Source organism: Strix aluco, chromosome 14, assembly GCF_031877795.1.
Source record: "Strix aluco isolate bStrAlu1 chromosome 14, bStrAlu1.hap1, whole genome shotgun sequence".
NCBI lineage: Eukaryota > Metazoa > Chordata > Aves > Strigiformes > Strigidae > Strix > Strix aluco.
The window spans coordinates 1950678-1967567 of record NC_133944.1 but is presented as its reverse complement, the minus strand read 5'-3'; the positions used below and the strand labels follow the sequence as shown (position 1 = coordinate 1967567).

General features: G+C 63.0%; 2 protein-coding genes across 8 annotated transcripts in view; both read right to left on the bottom strand.

Moving 5' to 3' along the window:
• Positions 1-347: 347 nt before the first annotated feature.
• Positions 348-3203, bottom strand: PABPN1L (PABPN1 like, cytoplasmic). The gene is made up of 7 exons (XM_074839352.1): positions 3085-3203; positions 2813-2987; positions 2196-2304; positions 1667-1731; positions 1096-1202; positions 893-980; positions 348-785 (listed from the first exon to the last, which is right to left on the bottom strand). Exons 1-7 carry the CDS (start codon positions 3201-3203, stop codon positions 636-638), a joined length of 813 nt encoding a protein of 270 aa, XP_074695453.1. The 3' UTR covers positions 348-635.
• A 1009-nt stretch (positions 3204-4212) lies between these two features.
• The window catches only part of CBFA2T3 (CBFA2/RUNX1 partner transcriptional co-repressor 3), a 31638-nt gene continuing 18960 nt past the window's right edge, over positions 4213-16890 (bottom strand). For 4 of the 7 annotated variants that reach the window (XM_074839246.1, XM_074839249.1, XM_074839242.1 and 1 more), the window contains 11 exons: positions 15614-15760; positions 14226-14303; positions 12986-13227; positions 12547-12636; positions 10825-11006; positions 10455-10711; positions 10242-10327; positions 9805-10000; positions 9593-9661; positions 9183-9373; positions 4213-8246 (listed from right to left, as the gene is read on the bottom strand). In XM_074839246.1, coding sequence (XP_074695347.1) covers positions 7953-8246; positions 9183-9373; positions 9593-9661; positions 9805-10000; positions 10242-10327; positions 10455-10711; positions 10825-11006; positions 12547-12636; positions 12986-13227; positions 14226-14303; positions 15614-15760 — 1832 coding nt within the window. In that variant the 3' untranslated portion in view covers positions 4213-7952. The remainder of the gene's footprint in view (positions 8247-9182; positions 9374-9592; positions 9662-9804; positions 10001-10241; positions 10328-10454; positions 10712-10824; positions 11007-12546; positions 12637-12985; positions 13228-14225; positions 14304-15613; positions 15761-16890) is intronic. The other 3 variants (XM_074839244.1, XM_074839248.1, XM_074839247.1) reach the window with 3 other exon arrangements.

Below are 16890 nucleotides of genomic sequence, written 5' to 3'. Positions count from 1 at the left end.
CTTCTGCCCCCACTAACCTAGACTGAACCCCCAAAAAGATGGGGGAGCCCTAAGGCACAGCTCTGGTCAGGCTGGGAGTGCAATGCCTGCCCCCCACCCGCTAAATCCCTGCAGGGACAAGGGGACAGCAGCAGATTTCCAGGTGCTTTTTTCCTCCTGCAGCACCGAAGGGGCCGCATCAGTGAAGCTAATCCACAGCGAGCTCAGGGACGCGCGAGCAGCAGGAGGTGTGTTGGAGAATAGCTCCAGGCCTGCGCTGGGGACGCGAGGGATGCCGGGACAGCAGCGTGGATGGCTCTGCTGTGCCATCGCTGGCTGCTCACTTCAGTCCTTCCCCCTCCCGGCTCCCCACAGTCCCCCCGAGGTGCTCGTGTCCCAGCTGGAGCAGCCAGAAAGCTCCTGCCCACCCCACCAACACCGGGGTGATGTTAACAGCATGCGATGGGCAGGAGACGTTTCTAGCACAGGTCTCCAGGAGGATGCTCCTGTCAGAGCCCTTCTCCAACCTCCCGTCTGTGCCAGGGTGGGAGAAGCTGAGCACAACCAGAGCGAGGGGCAGCTACCCCCATCCTGGGGACACCCTGCTCTGCAGGGATCTTGACCCAAATACACAAGGAAACCCCCCACCCAGCCACTCACCTGTACGTCCTCCCTCGCACCCTTGGGTGCTGCCCTCCATAGTAGCCCCCGCGCTGGGCCAGCCCACCCCGGGCTCGGAAACGGCCCCGGTAGCCCCCGCGGTCGGTGGTGCTGATGCCCGGCATGTTGGTCCTCTTGGGCAGCACCTGGAAGGCAGGCAGTGGCTCAGCTGGTGCTGGGTTTTGGCACAGCCCCACGCACACGGGGGTGGCACGGGAGGATGCAGCCCCCCAGGGCCTCATCCAGCTCTTACCTTCACGACCCGGCCTCTGAACACGCTCTCGTCCAGCTCCACTGCAGCCTTCACTGAGCTCTTCTCCTTGAACTCGATGTAGGCGTACCTGCGGGGGGACGGGGTGAGCAGAGCCCCATGGACACCCCGCTGCTCCCAAAGGCTGGGGAGCACAGAGCAGCACCCTCAACACCCCAACCCAGCCCCCCCCACACAGCACTGACCCTTTGGGATGCCCCGAGAACTTGTCGCAGAGGATGGTCACTCGGTTGATCTGCCCACAGCTGTTGAAGTGAGACTCCAGCTCTTCTGCCGTGCCCCCGTAATCCACCTGCAACGGCAGCGCCAGCCCCCCCCGGCTCGGAGGTCTGCATTCACACACCACCACTAAAGGCAAAGGGGCCACCTGACCCCACTCACAACTTGCCACCACAACTTTTTCATCTCCTGAGGTTCAGGAGACTCTTCCAGCTGAATGCTCCCGCCTGGAAACCCAAATCCAGGAGACAGCTCCCCCCTGCTTTGAGGGAACAGGCAGCACCGCACAACCTGCAGCTTCCAGCGGGGTATTTTGGGGAGCTGACACTTGCAACAGATTATCTGCAAGTGGCTGAGGATCATGGGCAGATGCTGAGCCACATTCCCAGTCTGGGCTGGGCAGAGGAGAAGCATTTGGGATGGGACCAGCCAGCCTTCCGTGGGGGGCAGATGGACACCTGTGCCAGGGATCTCAGACATATGTCCCGCTGGGCCAGGAGCAGCGAGGTGGGCTCTGCTCCAGGGTCTCCCACTTACGTTGCCCACGTAGATGGATCGCTGGTCAACCTCCATCTTCTCCTCGGTTGTCTTTGGGAAGAGACCTGCAGAGACAAGGGCTGCTTTGTCATGACACAGAGCCATGGAAATGCTCTACCAGGGGGACGTCTGTCCATGCAAAGCTCCTCAGGCCCATGGTCACATCCAGACATACCCAAACTCCCACACTGCCGCCTCCCCCTCCTCCATCCCTTTGCCCCCTCTCTCTTCACAAAAAACCCCACAAACCCACAGGGTAACTGCTTTACTGAGGCTGTTGGTGATAAACTTAATTACTTAACTGAATTAAATTTAATTAAATTAATTTACTGCAGCTTGGCCTGCACAGGTAGAAGGTAAGAGTGGCTACAACCTGCACGAGCACCAAGCCATGCCTGGGACCCCATCCCTCACCCACCTTACGTGTCCAGTCCACGTGGCCATCACGTGCTCTGGCTCCAGTTGCCACCCTGTGGCCCAGAGGTGCCCCTGGGGGGGGGGGACAGCAGCACCCAGGGACAGCCCGTACCTGCCTTCGAGCTCATGATGAGGTGACTCTCAGCTTCCAGCTGCAACTCCTTCAGCCTCTCATCCTCCCTCTCCATCTCCCGCACTCTGGCTTTGATGGCCTCCAGCTCCTGAAACCCAAACCAAGACTTGCGTGAGCAGCACCCGGAGCAGCGACACCCCCACCCTGGGCTGGGACATTGTAGTGCTGCACAGCCAGCAGCCCCTTCCCCCATGCTGGGGACAAAGGCGGGGGGGGGCAGGGGGGGACAACAGCCTGTCCCACAAAAGGGGAATTCTACTCCCAGCTCCACTGGGGAGAAAAAACTAGGTAAATATTTGCGAAGCAGAGGTGCCCCAGCAGCACCAGAGCCGCTGGAGGGGACCGGAGATTTAAGCTGGTGACAAACAGGAGCCATTTACCCCCGCTCAGCCAGGCAGATGCCTCGGCAGTGAAAGCCAAGCAGCGTGAGAGTGACAATTCAATCTCCAGCTTCTCAACTCAGGGATTTTAACATCAGGGGCCCATGATTATTCTTATTTTTTATTTTTGGAAGCACTTGAAGAGAGGTGTAAAAAAGTTTCCCATTTCCTCAGAGAAACAGGGAAAATTGACTCCCCACTCAGCTGGGCACTCACTGGGTCGGGCACAACCAGCTCCTCCGTGCTGTCCCTCTCCAGGCAGCTCAGGTCCGAGTCGTCACCCGCAGCTCCCCGCAGAGCCGCCGCCTCGCTCACAGCCCAGGACGCCTCTCCTGCTGCCAAGGACGGCGGGTCCTGCCACCAGATCCCCGAAGTGTCCAGGAACAGAGGACTGGGCAGGAACAGGGGAAAAAAAGCGCCATTTAACACACAGCCAGCCATTCAGTGTGGGACCTACAGGAGAACACAGGCAGGCAAAGGCTCGGTGCTTCCAGCAGAGGGGTGAGCAGGCGCTGCCGAAGCGGTTTGCTGTGGGTGCTGCAGGCAGGTTTGCAGCAAGAGCCTGGATTTTGCATGCGTGGGGGCTGCTGAAGGGTCTCTGCTTCATACTGAGCCACTTCCCAGCTCGGGGGGGGGGGGGGGGGCAGAGGGGACCTGGAGGCAGCTTCCCTTGGGTAAAAAGAAAAAAAAAAACAAAGCAGGCAGAAGCATTACAGCCTGTTGGGAGGGAAGGGGAGGAGGAGGAGGAGGCAGGACCTGCACTCCCCCTCCACAGCTGCCCAGAGGGAGCCCTGCCCCCCCCGGAGGCAAACCCGCACCCCCCCAGCCCCGTGGGCTCTGGGTTTGGGCCCAGGGAGGGACAACCCCCCCCCCGCAATGAGCAGGAGGCTGACCCTGCTCCAGCCCAGGGAGCGTAGCACCGAGCTGAGCCCCCTCCCGGTCCCCTTCACCCCCTCCCGAACCCCCCCCCCCGCCAAGACCCACCTCGCTCGACCCCCGAACATGCTGCGCTGCCTCCGCAGAGCTGGCGGGGACCAGCGGAGCGGCGCCACGTGCGGAATTCCCGCCACCACGTGCGCTTCTTCCCCCGGCGTGCCGCGCTTTGCTACATCAGGGACCAATCAGGGCAAAGCGCGCCCCGCCAGGCCCCGCCCCCTGCCGGGGGAGGCACTGCCCAGACGCGACCCTGGGACCGCGGGTTCGAGCCCCGGGGGCGGCAGAGGACACGGGTGTGCACCCGGAAACGACACTCACAGTTCCCCCCCACCCCCAGTTTGGGGACTCCCCCCCGGGTTTGGGGACTCCCTCCCCCCCCCCCCGACTCTCCTTGTCCACTGACCCGGCTGGGAACCGCAGCCAGCTGCCCCCAGCACAGGGGAAGCAGCAGGGCACCCCGAGGGGGTGCAGCTTCTGCAACGGGGAGGGGAGATCCCTTTGGGTTCCTTGGGGGCAACCCCGAATGCCCCCCGCTGTGGACACCACTCCTCAGAGCCGGACATGGGGCAGCGACCGACCCCAGGGCTACAATGACCCCCCCTCCGGATTGGGGACAGAGGGGGGCTGCGGGAGAGGGGGGCGAGGGCACCCAGCACAAGCCCAGGCTATGGAGCCTCCGGTTGATATTAAATTGTCTTTATTACACAGATACAGAGTTAAGAACAGACATAACCTGAATCATAAAGTTTACATCTTTCACAGGTCAAACATACAGTACACTTAAGAGAAAGCGGGAAACAGCAAAGGGGGGGGACAGCATGCCGAAGGAAAGTCCTACCACGTCATCTCTCTGGGCTGGCCCCCAAAACCCACACGGCGAGGCAGGGCAGGCTACTGCCGTGCCCACCCGGCCCTGGTGGGGGGCTCTTGGTCTCCAGCCCCCCCCCACCCCCCCCGGGTACCCCTGTCCCTGTCCCCAGGGCTGGCAGGGTAACGTGGGCAGGGCCCAGGGAATCGGTGCTGCCAGTGCAGCCGTGGGTGAGGGGGGGACGGCGACACGACACCTCCGCCCCGGGGGCTGTGGCGTTTGGTGGCACCAGAGGGGCCCCCGGGGCTGCACTGCGGTGGGGACAACCTCTGGGACATGAGAACAAGGTGGCATCTTCACCCCGACCTCAAACCCACCGGGGTCCAGGGGGGTACACCGAGAAGAAGGAGGGACTCTGGCAGGCCTGAGGCTGTGGGGGGGCTATTGGGGCTCTGGCAGTGACAGAGTAAAGCCCGGGCAGGGGTGGGACCCCCACCCAGCGGTGGGACCCCCACCCCGGGGTGCCCAGCCTTGCCGGGACGCGGCACTTTGGTTTCAGCTGGGATTTCGGGTTGGGAATGTGAGGAAGGAGCTGGAGAGACCCTCATGTGCTGGGGATGGGGCCCCGGTGCCACACTCGGTGCCAGAGGAGCCACGTCTCTCCTGCCACCTCCTCCAGCCTGGTGCCACAGCCAGCACCCAGCACCCAGGGCTCTGCCTCCTGCAGGGACCAGGACCTCGGGCAGGCTGTTCCCAAGCCCCCAGCACTGTCCCCCAGCCATGATGGGGGGAGAAAACCCAAGGAGGGGAGCTGTGGGTGGCCACAACGACCTGATCTGGCAGGGGGCTGTGCCCGGCCACCCTGGCACCATGTGTCCCCAAGCTGCCTCATGGCCACCGGTGTGTCCCTATCCCCCAGCCAGGCCGTGCCGGCACCATGCGGCCCATCCATCTGCATCTCCCAGATGCCACAAAGCCACCAAAGGATGTGGCTTGGGCACAGCACGGGGCACATACCCCCCGGCCCCCCACACACCCCAACACCATTTTGGAGCACAACCCCACAGCAGCGCCCACATCGCTCCGGCCAGCGCCTTCCCGGCCACCACAGTCCCCTCCACGCCCGCATCGCTCCAGCCCCGCAGCCGCACCGCCGCTGCCGTCCTCCCCGCATCACTAATTTTTTGGGAAATATTACACTTTTTTAAAGCTGTCGTTCTGGTTTGGACGTCTGCTAGCGCCGCGCCACCCATCCCCTCCCTCCCTCGGCTTTTGGTTTCAATGCAAGGTTCTGTAGGGTATTTTTATTATTATTTAAAAAAAAAAAAAGAAAAGAATAATAATTAAAAAAAAAAAAAAGCAAAACAGAAGGAAGTGGAAATGAGAGCAGTCTCTGTGGAAATGCTCTCGTCCGCAGTTTCCCGGCGAGGCAGAGGTAGAGAGGCAGAGCCCCAGCGCGGAGCGGGGCCAGGGGCACATGGGGACACGCGGGGACACGCGCAGTGGGAAGGGCAGGGACGGGATGGACACCCGGGAGAGCAGGCGGCCCCGCAGCAGGTGCATCTGCAATACTCTTATATATTACCTCTTCTCAGGAAACGTAAGAAAAATAGACAATATTACATATGTCACACCATAAATAAAGTGAATGGTCACTCGAGGGCCACCTGGCAAAGCTCCCAGCCTTGGGGTGCGCAGAAACCCCCCGTGGGGATGCACTGAGACCTTGGGGTGCACAGAAACCCCCCCAGGGTGATACACTGAGACCCTGGGGTGCACAGAAACACCCCAGGGGGATGCACCAAGGTCTTGGGGTGTACAAAAGCCCCCTTGGGGGATGCACCAAGACCTCGGGGCGCACAGAAACCCCCTGGGGGATGCACCAAGGTCTTGGGGTGCACAGAAACCCCCCCAGGGGGGATGCACTGAGACCTCGGGGGGCACAAAGCTGCAGCAGGGCTCGGTGCTGGTGCCACAGGGCTCGTAATGTCACCTCGGGGGTGCCCCACGCACCCAGCCCTGCTGCAGCGCGGCACAGCACGGCCATCGCAGGAGGCAGCCCCTGGGTGACCGGCAACAAAAGCACCCTGGCCCCCAGCCCTTCCCTCCTCTTCCTCCCCTACAGAAAACACACAGGATGGTTTTTGCAAATGCGGAAAAACTACAGCTCCTATCGAGCACACGACTTCTGTTCGCCTCCGGCCAGCCTCGCTCCCCCACGCCACAGCCTCCAGCGGGTTCTCATCATCTTTTATTTGGCAAATGTCTCTTATTATTATCACTATCATTATTATTATTATTTTTTGGACCTCTGCAAAACACTATTTACATTCACATTAGCGTACAGCACTCCTGCCCCGCGCGGGGCTTCCCTCCTCTCGGAGCCGGGGGACTTTCCGTATTGCACTCCCGTCCTCTGCGCTTTGTACAATGATGCGAGAAATACAAAATAATCAACATCGTCCTTGGCTGCCTCCTTGGCCAGGAAGGAGGTGGCGCTCGCTTTCCTTTCCTCTTTCCTCTTAAAAATCCTTGCAAAATAAATCCAACATGGGTTGTGGGAGCAGCCCGGCAGCAAAGGGCTGGGAGGGGTGTCCGGCCGCAGGCAGCCCCCGACAGCTTCGGGAAGGGAAAAAACCAAAAATCTGTCTTTTAATCTCCTTTTTTATTCTCTTTTTCCAGGGCGGCGGCGGGCAGAGGTAGAGATGTGCCGGCTCCGGCTGCGCCCACCCGGGCAGGTTCTCAGCCACCATCTCCCCCTCCCACACCTCGGGGGCTTGCTTTTTAAAAAAAAAAAAAAAACCTTTTTTTTTTTTTGCTTTATTTTAATAGAAACTCTTTAAAGCCCCAGGGGCGTGTCCGTCCATCCTTGCGGGGAGGGGAAGGAATCGACAACAGAACGAAACGAACTTTGGCAGTGGAGAGATGTTTGGATCTTCCTTGGTTTTGGATTTCCTTTGGAGCAGAGGTGAGTCTGGTCTGTTCTTGGCTAGCTAGCAAGGTAGTTACAGGTGAGCGTCCGTCACGCGGCTTGACTTGGCGTCGTCTGGTTTTTGGATTTTTCTTTTTTTTTTTTTTTCTTTTTTTTTTCCTTTTTTACAATTTCTTACTTAAAGCCAAAGAGTCCGACGTTTTCTTTTTTATTTTCTTTATTTTTTTTTTTTACAAAAAAAAAAAAAAGGAAGAGAGAGATGAAGAAAACAAGTTTCTTTCCTCCTGCAAGTGAGCCCTTCGGCAGCGCTGATGCGGGCTGGGGCCGGGCTGGCCTCTCCCCACGTCACTGCGTGGCGAGGCTGCAGCCAAATCCCTCATCTGGAAAGAAGAAAAAAAAAAAAAGAAAACAACAACCCCCCCCCCAAACCACAATCCCCCAACCGATTGAAAACCAACCAAAAAAAGCCAAAACAAAGACCGAAGAGAGAACAGAGAAGACCGGTATTTGCCTTAACTCCACTTAAAGCCCAGTTTGAGGATCCGTGAGGATTATTTGTGAGAGCTAGAGAGGTCGTTTCGGAGGTCACACGAGTCAGGTAGCTGAGGAAATTGCATCGAGTGCAGTCCGTGTCTTTCGGAGAGCGGCGGTAGCAGCGGCGGCAGCGCTCCGAGGGCGGCTCAGCGGGACGCGCTCTCCAGCGGAGCCGGGGTGGCCGGCGTGCCGGCGCGGGAAGCGGCTGCCGAGCCCGTCTCACTGGGGCTACTGGCAATGGTGGCCACGGCGTCGGGCTGGCCCGGAGCCGGCGGTAGCCCCATGGTGGGGGCGGCGGGGGCCGGCAGCCCCTGCAGAGTCTGCCCGCAGACGTGGTGGTGCTTCTCCCAATCCTTGTGCTGGCAGAAGGAGCCACAGTAACGGGCCGTGTTGCAGCCGCTGCAGGTCTCGCTCGCTTTGCGCCCGCAGTTCCAGCAGCTCTGCGGGGATGCCAAGTCAAATTGCAGCCACGGGTTGTGCACCCCCGTTTCAGATCGTGCAACCCTCCATCTTGGGCCATGCACCCCCATCATCTCAGATTGTGCATCTCCATCCCGGAACACGCACGCCAACCCTGGACCATGTCCCCTCATCCTGGACTATGCACCCCCCATCCCGGACCATGCACCTCCATCCCGGGCCATGCATTCCCATCCCAGACTGTGCTCCCCCATCATCCCAGACCATGCACCCCAATCCTGGACCATGCACTCCATCATCCCAGATTGTGCATTTCCATCCTGGACCATGCACTCAATCATCCCAGACCGTGCACCCCCATTCCAGACCATGCACCCCTATCCTGGACCATGTTCTCCCATCCTGGACCATGCACCCCAATCTTGGACCATGCATCTCCATCCTGGGCCATGCACCCCCAGCCTGGACTGTGCACCCCCATTCTGGACCATGCACCCTCATTCCAGACCATGCACCCCCATCCCAGACTGTGCTCCTCTATCCTGAACCGTGCACCGCCCCCCCATCCCAGACTATACATCACCATCCTGGACCATACACATCATCCTGGACCATGCACCCCAATCCCAGACCATGGCACATCATCCTGGACTGTGCACCCCCATCCTGGGCCATACACCCCCATCCCAGACCATGCACATCATCCTGGACCGTGCACCTCCATCCCAGGCTGTACTCCCCCAACCTGGACCATCCTCCTCCACCCTGGACCGTGCACCCCCATCCCCAGTTCAAGGGATCCCCTCTTCTCCCCACCCTGCGGCGTTGCTGCAGCCTCCCCGGTCCCCACGCTGGCACACACAGATGCTGCGAACTCGATCACAGAAGGAGCAGGTCCCCAACGCCCGTGCTGCCACCAGCCCCTTCCCCCCGCCTTGGCCCCTGCCGGCCCCCACCTCGCTCGAGTCCTCCTGCTGATTGATGACAGTCAGGGCGTCCTCCGATGCCTGGCGCTTGGCCTCGGCCAGGGCTCGCTCCATCTTGGCTCGCTCGGTGGTGATCAGCTCGTGGGCTTTCCGCTCGGCATCCGACACGGCCTTCTGCAGCTCGGACATGGCCTGACGCTTCACCTCGTTCACAGCTTCTTCTGGAAGGAAAGCAGCCGAGCGTGGCAAGAGGGTGTGCCGGCACCACAGCCCCGGCCCTGCGCATCCCCCTCTCCATGAGCATCCCCTTCGCTGCGCCACAAACCCACCCTGAGCCCCTTTGGCGCTGCAGGCACCCTGACGCGGTGCAGGGAGGGGATGGGGCAGAGACCCCGCCAGCTCGACACACCGATGGGCGCCAGCGCCTGCCCCACACTCACCAGCCTTCCTCCAGATCTCCTCCGGCATGTACCCGGAGAGCGGCCGTGGTGCGAACTCCCGGTGAGCGTCTGCGAAGGAGAGGGGGTGACGCCGTTAGGAGATGCCGCCCCCTTTGAACGCACCCGCCGGCAGCGCTGGACCCCCGGGGGAACAAGCACGGGCACCCCGGAGAAGGGGCGCAGCCCCCCCGAACGCACCCGGGGCTCAATACCTAACTGGGGTGCCTCGGAGGCGGAGGAGCTGTTGTGGGGGCGGGCGGAGGGGGGGCTGCCTTTCTTCATGTCCTCGGCGTCGCTGTAGCGCCGGATCCAGTGGTTGAGCTCCTCGCGGTCGGCCTCCTGGCACCGCCGCAGCACCGTCAGCGACCGCCGAGTCTTCTCCACCATGTCCATGATGCAGTTCAGCAGCTGCAGGGGGGCAGGGGGGGCAATGTCAGGGTGTTGGGGGGTGGCGGGGGGGCTCTGCTGCAAGCAGCTGGGGGGGATGCGGTGCCCGATGCTGAGGGACGGGGGGATTTGGGCCATGCCAGGGCTGGTGTGCCAGTCTGGCTGGAGAAAAGCCCTGGAGGGGGGACACAGTGGGCAAAATGGGGGGGCCAAATCACACATGCCAGCCCCGCGGTGGAGGTGGGGGGGCGGCACTACGTACATTGTTGAGGTGTTTCCACTCCTCCGCCCACTCCCGGTCGGTGAGCCGGTGGTCGATCACCTCCTCCTGCCGCGTCCCATGCACCGCTGTGAGGCAAGCGTGGGGCGGTGGTCAGCCCCCTCTCCTTGGAGGGGTGGGGGGCTGCTTCCCAGCTCCCTGCCCGTCCCCCCCCGCCTTGCAAATCCCCAGTGCCTGGGGGATGCCAGCACTCACCGGCGGGCCGCTGGCGCTCGCGGAGCTCCCGGGGGTCAGGGTGCCGGTAAGCGTCTCGGTAATGGTGTGCCATGGCCATGTCCTCCAGACGGTAGTGCTGGGGCAGGGGGGGGGCAGCTGGGGGGGGGCCCAGCCCGTTGGGTGGGTGGCTCAGCCCGTTGCTGGGGCTGTAGCGCTGAGCTGGGCTCATGGTGCATGGCCGCTTGCTGAGGTGCTCGGGGTGTAGAGGGTCTCGGTCCAAACCGTTCTCTTTGGTCCTGCGTGGAGAGGAGAGGTCGGTGCCCATCAGGCACCAGCACCTGCTGCCCTGGGCGGGGTGTGTGGCAGGGCTGTGTCCCTGAAAATAATACCCGCCCCCGCCGGCTCCTACCTGTCTGGCGTCCTCCTCTTGCCACTCTCGCCCACCTCCAGGAGCAGCTCGGAGGAGTCGATGGGGGAGGCGGCGTTGGCGTCCAGCAGCAGCTGCTCGTGCTGTGCCAGGTACTGCGCCGGGCTCTGCTTGGCCATGCGGGCGCAGTGCAGCAGCTCCCGCTGCAGCAGCGGCAGGTTGGCCTGCGAGGTGGGGGGAAAAGTCGAGTCCACAGCCCTGCAGACCCCCCCCACCGAGCCCAGCACCCACCTCAGAGCCCGGTTGCCCGAGCTCAGCCCCCCCTGCTGCCCCGGTGCAACCCCCTGCCCACCGATTTGGGGTCCTGCTCCCCTTTCCCAGTGGGGACACCCTTGGGACCCAAATGCTGGGTTGCTGGAGCAGTGGTGGAGGGGACACACATGTGGCACCCCACAGGGTTTGGCCACGTGCCGCCATGGACACAGCTTCACCCGAGCCCCCCTGCACCCTGGCAGGGGTTGCAGAGCAGCATCCCCCAGCCACATCAGCCGCCTCTGTCACCCTGTCCCCTCTGCTGTCACTCTGGGGACCTGAGCCCCCAGCCCAGAGACCCCCCAGCAGCCCATCTGCCACCCGCAGGGCTCTGAACTCCCCATCCACCCACCCACCATGTCCCCCCCCAGCACTACAGCCCCTCAGAGCTCGCCGAGAAGCAAGAATTAAGCTGCAGACACCCCTTTTTGCCGGCTGCCAGCTCTGGTTTTCTCTTTAGGCAGCTGATCTGCAGCCAAACCCCCGTCTAACTCCCGAGCCGGAGATGCACGCCGCGGCGAGCAGGGCCAGACCTTCCCCTTCCCCAGCCAGAGCCGGGCGGGGGGAACAACCCCACAAAAACAAGCAAGCCCCCGAGTCTGGGAAGCACGCCGAGCCCGGCTGGTTGCAGTTAAAATAATGAAAAACATCTGGAGCCGGCGGTGGGAACAGCTGGGAGCAGGGTGCCAGGGCGGCCGGCCCCGCGCTTGGCACTGGGACAGCGGGGATGGCTCCCAGCTCGCCCCGAGCCACGGGGCCACCAGCACCCACCGGGACCCTGTGGGCCGTCCCTCTGCTCCCACAGACCCCGCGCTCCCCCGCAAACACGGGCAGGAGGGTGACGGGGCTCTGCCACCCCCCCTCACCCCCGGCTCAGCCTGGCTGCATTTTGGTTCTGCCTTCCCCTGCCAGGAGCAAACGGCTCCGGCAGCTTCGCAGGCAGATTCCTGCGGTGAGCACAGACCTCTGCGCCGGGGGGCTGGGGATGCAGAGGTGGAAAAGGGGCTTTTTTTGCACTTTTTCATTATTCCTTTGCTAACGAGGGACAGGCAATGCTGGGCTTGAACATCTGCTGGCAGCGCCGGTGCTGCCAGGCGTGCCAGCAGTTGGCAAATCCCTCCGGAGCAGGGTGACAGTGCAGAGTCAGCACGAAATTAAAAGGCAAATAAAAAAAAAAAGGGGGGGGGATTTTTAATGAATTGCAAATGGTTACCAGCTGGGCTGAACCCCTCTCTTTATTGCAAACAGCCCTGGCCTCGTGTGACTCCACACGTGCAAGGAGCTGGGTGTGCAGGGAGGTGGGGGGGGACAGACATGTGCCCTGGGGGGGACACGGGCAGCCCCACAGGCAGCTGCCAGCCCTGACCCCAAAGCCACCCCCCAAATCCCCATTTGCCGGCGCTGCCACTGCTAACCCTGATGTCCCCGCGGCGCCCGGGCTGGGGCACCCACCTTGAGGAAGGGGATGACGAAGGGTCGCAGCGGGAAGTTGGTGGCCTCTTGGAGCTTGGCGTGAAACTCCTCGATGGTGAGCGTGGAGTTCTGCGGGGACAGCCCAGGCTCAGCACCACTGGGCACAGCCCCCCGACTGCCCTGCACACCCCCCCGGGGGGATGCTTTGCTATTTCTCCCCCATTTCTTGGAGGCAAAAAACCCCATGCTCAAGGCTTTGCTGGCCATGCCAGCAGCCAGGACCCAACCCTGCACCGCACCATGCAGATCCTAGGAGATGCCAAAAAACCAGCCCCTATTTTTCCAGGATTTAGGTCAATCAAACCAACAGAACCCTCTTTTTTTCCCATTTCGCAGCAACTCCATCCCAAAAGGAGAACAGAGGCTGCCCAGACACAGCATCACCCCTCCAGCCGCCCCCCACGCCCGGCAGACGTACCACGAGCCCCAGGACGAGGGTGCGCACCCGCTCCCCGATCTCGGGGGAGATGTCGTTGCCGAACTGCTGCAGCGTGGTGAGGAAACGCTTGAGCTTGGAGAGCTGGCGGGCGCCGCAGGCTGGCGGGAGCTGGTGGGTGGAGAGGGAGGCGGTGGAGGAGGTGGCCGGCCCGTTGCTGAACCCGTTGGGGGTGGATGGGGCCCCATTGATGGCGGTTGGCGAGTGGCTGCTCCCGTTCATCACTGCGGGGAGAGAGGGGACAGGAGGTCAGAGCGGGCGGCTGTGTCCTGGCACCGTGGGGACAAGGATGGCGTGGGGGGACCGGAGCATCCTGCTGGGTACCGCGGGGCCAGCAACCCCTGGGAGGCTTTGGGATGCTGCTGCATCCCGGGGGCCGCATCCTGGACCAGTCCCCGGTGCTGTGGGGGGGCTGCAGGGAGGGATGGGGTGCAGCACACACCCCAGCGCGGCGACGGCCTGATCCTGCTCCTCAATGTTCAAGGCAGCCAAGAGAAGGGGGCTCCATCCTGCCCCTCTGGGAGCTGTTCAACACCCCCCAGGGAGAAGCCACGAGCCACTTCCCACAGCCCAGCCTGCAGCATGCCAGCACCTCTGGCCTCACTGCCCAGGCGGAGAAAACAGGAGCTTCCCAAAGCACCCCAGGACTGGGGGGACACGTTGGGGTGCCAGCCCACAGCACGGCGGGCCCCTTGCTCCCGTGTCAGCCCTCTGCACGGGGACCTTTCCTCTGCCAGGTGACGGCATGCATCACCCCATCTCCCAACCGCACGCAGCTCCGCGGCACCCGGGCATGCACCGCGCCTGTCCCCGCCGCGGCGTGCCGAGCACCCGGCTCCTGGGTTCGCACTAACCTTGCGGTGCCGGTGCCGCCCTGCCTGCCCTGCCTGCTTTGGCGGGCTCCCGCTCGCTCTACGGCCGGGCAGTATCAGCCGCCCGCTAAAGAGGTGCCGAAAATAACCCGGTGGCCACAACTGCTTTTATTCCCGTGACAGGTGCGTTACTAAGTTAGACGCCGCACATGTCCCTCGCCCGGGACGGGGACGGGGTTCGCATCCCCGTGACCCAGCCGGGGCAGGGCGAGGGGCTGGCGTGGGGGAGCGCACCCTGCCCAAGCCCCCCACGGCGTCACCGTGCTCCCCCACGGGACCCTGTGCCTGCCGGGGGGGGCTGCGGCTGCGGCTCGGGTCTCTCATGAGAGCGGATGTTTCATTTTACTTACAAAGACAGACCATCGACCATTTCAAGCAACCATGAAAACGGCCGCGAGGCAGAAACGTCGGAGGGCCAGCGTCTCGATCTGCAAGCAAAATAAAACACGCTATGATGAGAGAGCAGAGGGGGCAGCTCTCGGCTGGGGGTCCCTGCAGGCAACGCTCCTCGACGGCGGGCACGGGTGTCGTGGGTGAAGCCACCCAGACCCAGGCACACCGGGGATGGAGCCAGGTCCCTGCATCCCACCGCGGCCGGAGGGAGGGTTCAAGGGATGCTCGGCTGCCTACCATGGTCCCTGCATTTCAGGACCACCCCTGCACAGCCCCCGCACAGGGGAGGGGTGGTTTACAACATTTCCCCGAGACCGAGAACAACCGAAACAGCGTCGCGCTCCGGGCCAAGCCACAGCAGAGGGGCTGCCCCTGAGTCCCACATCGAGCCGAGCCCAGGGCTCGGATTAAAAACCAAAACCCCTCGGAGTGCAGCCAAGCACAAGCCGATTTCTAATTAGAGAGAGGAGGGCGGTAGGGCCACGGCAGTGAGCAGTGGCTGTTGGGGGGCTGCGGCTCAAGGGGGTGTTTTGGGGGTGTTTTCTTCCTCACTGGGGTTTCTAAGCGAGAAGCAGCTACGAGCAAACCCCCCGTGCGTATGTGTGCCTCAATCCATCTCGGCTGGAGCAACCGCTTGGCTCCAGCCAGGGGAACCAGCTGTGGCCCCTTCCCACCTGGATCCTGCCCCACGTGTGCCTCGTCCAGCCGTGTGCTGGGGCGGTGACACCAGCACGGGGACCAATCCGCTCGTGCAACGAGCCCTCGTGCCACTGGCGCAGCCGGCGCGGTTGGGGCTCCCCCGGTTCAACAATGCCCCAGAGACTGAGGACCCAGACCTGGAGTCCCTGCCAAGTTCCCTGATGCCACCACGCTGTGGCCTGGGCAGGGAAAGGAGATCCCTGCCACCACAGCTGGCCGTGACACCACCCTGCCACTGCCAGATGCCACATGCAGATGTCCCCACATGCCTGGGACAGACGACGGGGACCCTCCCCAGCCCGCAGCATCCTCCAGCCAGCTCCCAGCAGGAGGGAGCACCCGGGGCCACACGCTGCTCTGTGCCACCGTTCAGTGACCATGTGGCAGGAGACTGGGACGTCCCCGTCCCCCAGCACCTTGCAGGGCAGTGCTGGCGATGGGCAGTGCCGGGGCTTAGGGTGTGCAGCCCAAAGACCTTCTCCAGTGCCAGGATGGGTAATGCCACCCCACAGCACAGCCAGCACCGCGCAGGGGTCTGAGGACGGTGCCGGTCCCGGGTGCAACGTGTGACCTGGAGGTGAAGGGAGCCAGGCAGCCTCCCTGCTTGGCATCCCATCCCCGTCCCCGCCGGCAGCCCGGTACTCACTGGTGTTTGGCGTGAAGGAGGGGTGGCGCGTGGCTCCCTGTGTGACGGCTGGCGGCGGCGGAGGCATGCTGGGTGGCGTGGACCTGGACTGCGTCTTCACGTCAGCTGGCGAGTCGGGCATGGTGGCGGTCTGCGTCTCCGCGTTATCTGCGGGGAGAGGGCACGGGGAGGTGAGCGGGGTGTGCCGGGCAGCACCGCGCTCCCCCTGCGATTTGGGGTTGGGTCGGGGGCAGAGGAGACCCTTGGGGACCTCAGGTTGGCTTGGGCATCTCCCCTGGCAGCAGCGCTGGGCAGAGTTCGGGCAGTGGGGACGGTGCCTGGTGTCCTGTGTGCCTGCAGGACAGTGGGGATGGTGACCGACCCCCCAGCATCCGCACAACAGTGTGTTGTGCCCGGCGCAGGGTGGTGGGGACAGGGTAGGGCACTGCTGTGTCCCAACAGCGCCAGTTCTGCCTCACAGCCCAGCCCGTGTTGCTGCAAAGCCATCGTGTCCCTGCAAAGCCATCGCTGTCACACCCCGGCACCCTCCTGCCAGCAGTTACCTGCCTGCATCTCGGGGAGTCCCCAGCTGCCCGCTAACCCCTCACCATCCCCAGCAGCCACACACAGGGCTGCCGTAAGCACAGGCAGGGATTACGCACAGGCAGCAAATCATGGGTTTGTTACGGCCGGTGCCCGGTGGCAGCAGTGATGTCAGGTCCCCGTACCCACCGGTGGCTGTCCTCCTGTGGCCCCATGGAGCCCTGCGAGGTGCCAGATCCTGCAAACCGGGGAGCGTGGGGCTCCCCACCGTCACTGCACTGGGCTCCCCCCAGGCATCGCCGCCTCCCTCCCACCACCCTGCGCTTACAACCCCAAATAACACCCGGCGGCGGCGGCATCCCCGGGGGAAGTGTGCCAGCACCATCCCCTCGGGACGGCGGTGGTGGCAGCGGTGCAGGATTTCGGCCCCGCGGCTGCCGCGCCGGGTGGTGACGGGTGGCCGCAAGTGCGGGCAGCTGCGGCGATCTGTCAGTGTGCCCGAGCCCGCGCTGTCCCCGACTCCAGCCAAAGAAGGAAGCAGCCACCACGGTCACCCCCCGGCCCCGCGCCCGGCCGGGGTCCCCGCTGCGCCCCGGCATGCTCCCCGCCAGGCAAGGCTGATAAACACTAATCTAATATGCATGCTTAATCCGCCGCAACTGTTGTGAGATTAATTGAACCCTGCAAGAGCACATTGTCCGGGCTAAATAAAACCGGGGCCTCATCCCGAGCAAGATGCTATCGGGGCTTGTGCT

Bases quoted from the DNA above. Each gene is read 5' to 3' on its own strand.
- PABPN1L (XM_074839352.1), bottom strand. From the start codon at position 3,203: ATGAAGCAGAGACCCTTCAGCAGCCCCCACGCATGCAAAATCCAGGCT. The intron at 2,305-2,812 runs GTGAGTGCCCAG...TTTGGGTTTCAG, and splicing joins AGCTGGTTGTGCCCGACCCA to GAGCTGGAGGCCATCAAAGC. The intron at 1,732-2,195 runs GTACGGGCTGTC...TTGTCTCTGCAG, and splicing joins CATCATGAGCTCGAAGGCAG to GTCTCTTCCCAAAGACAACC.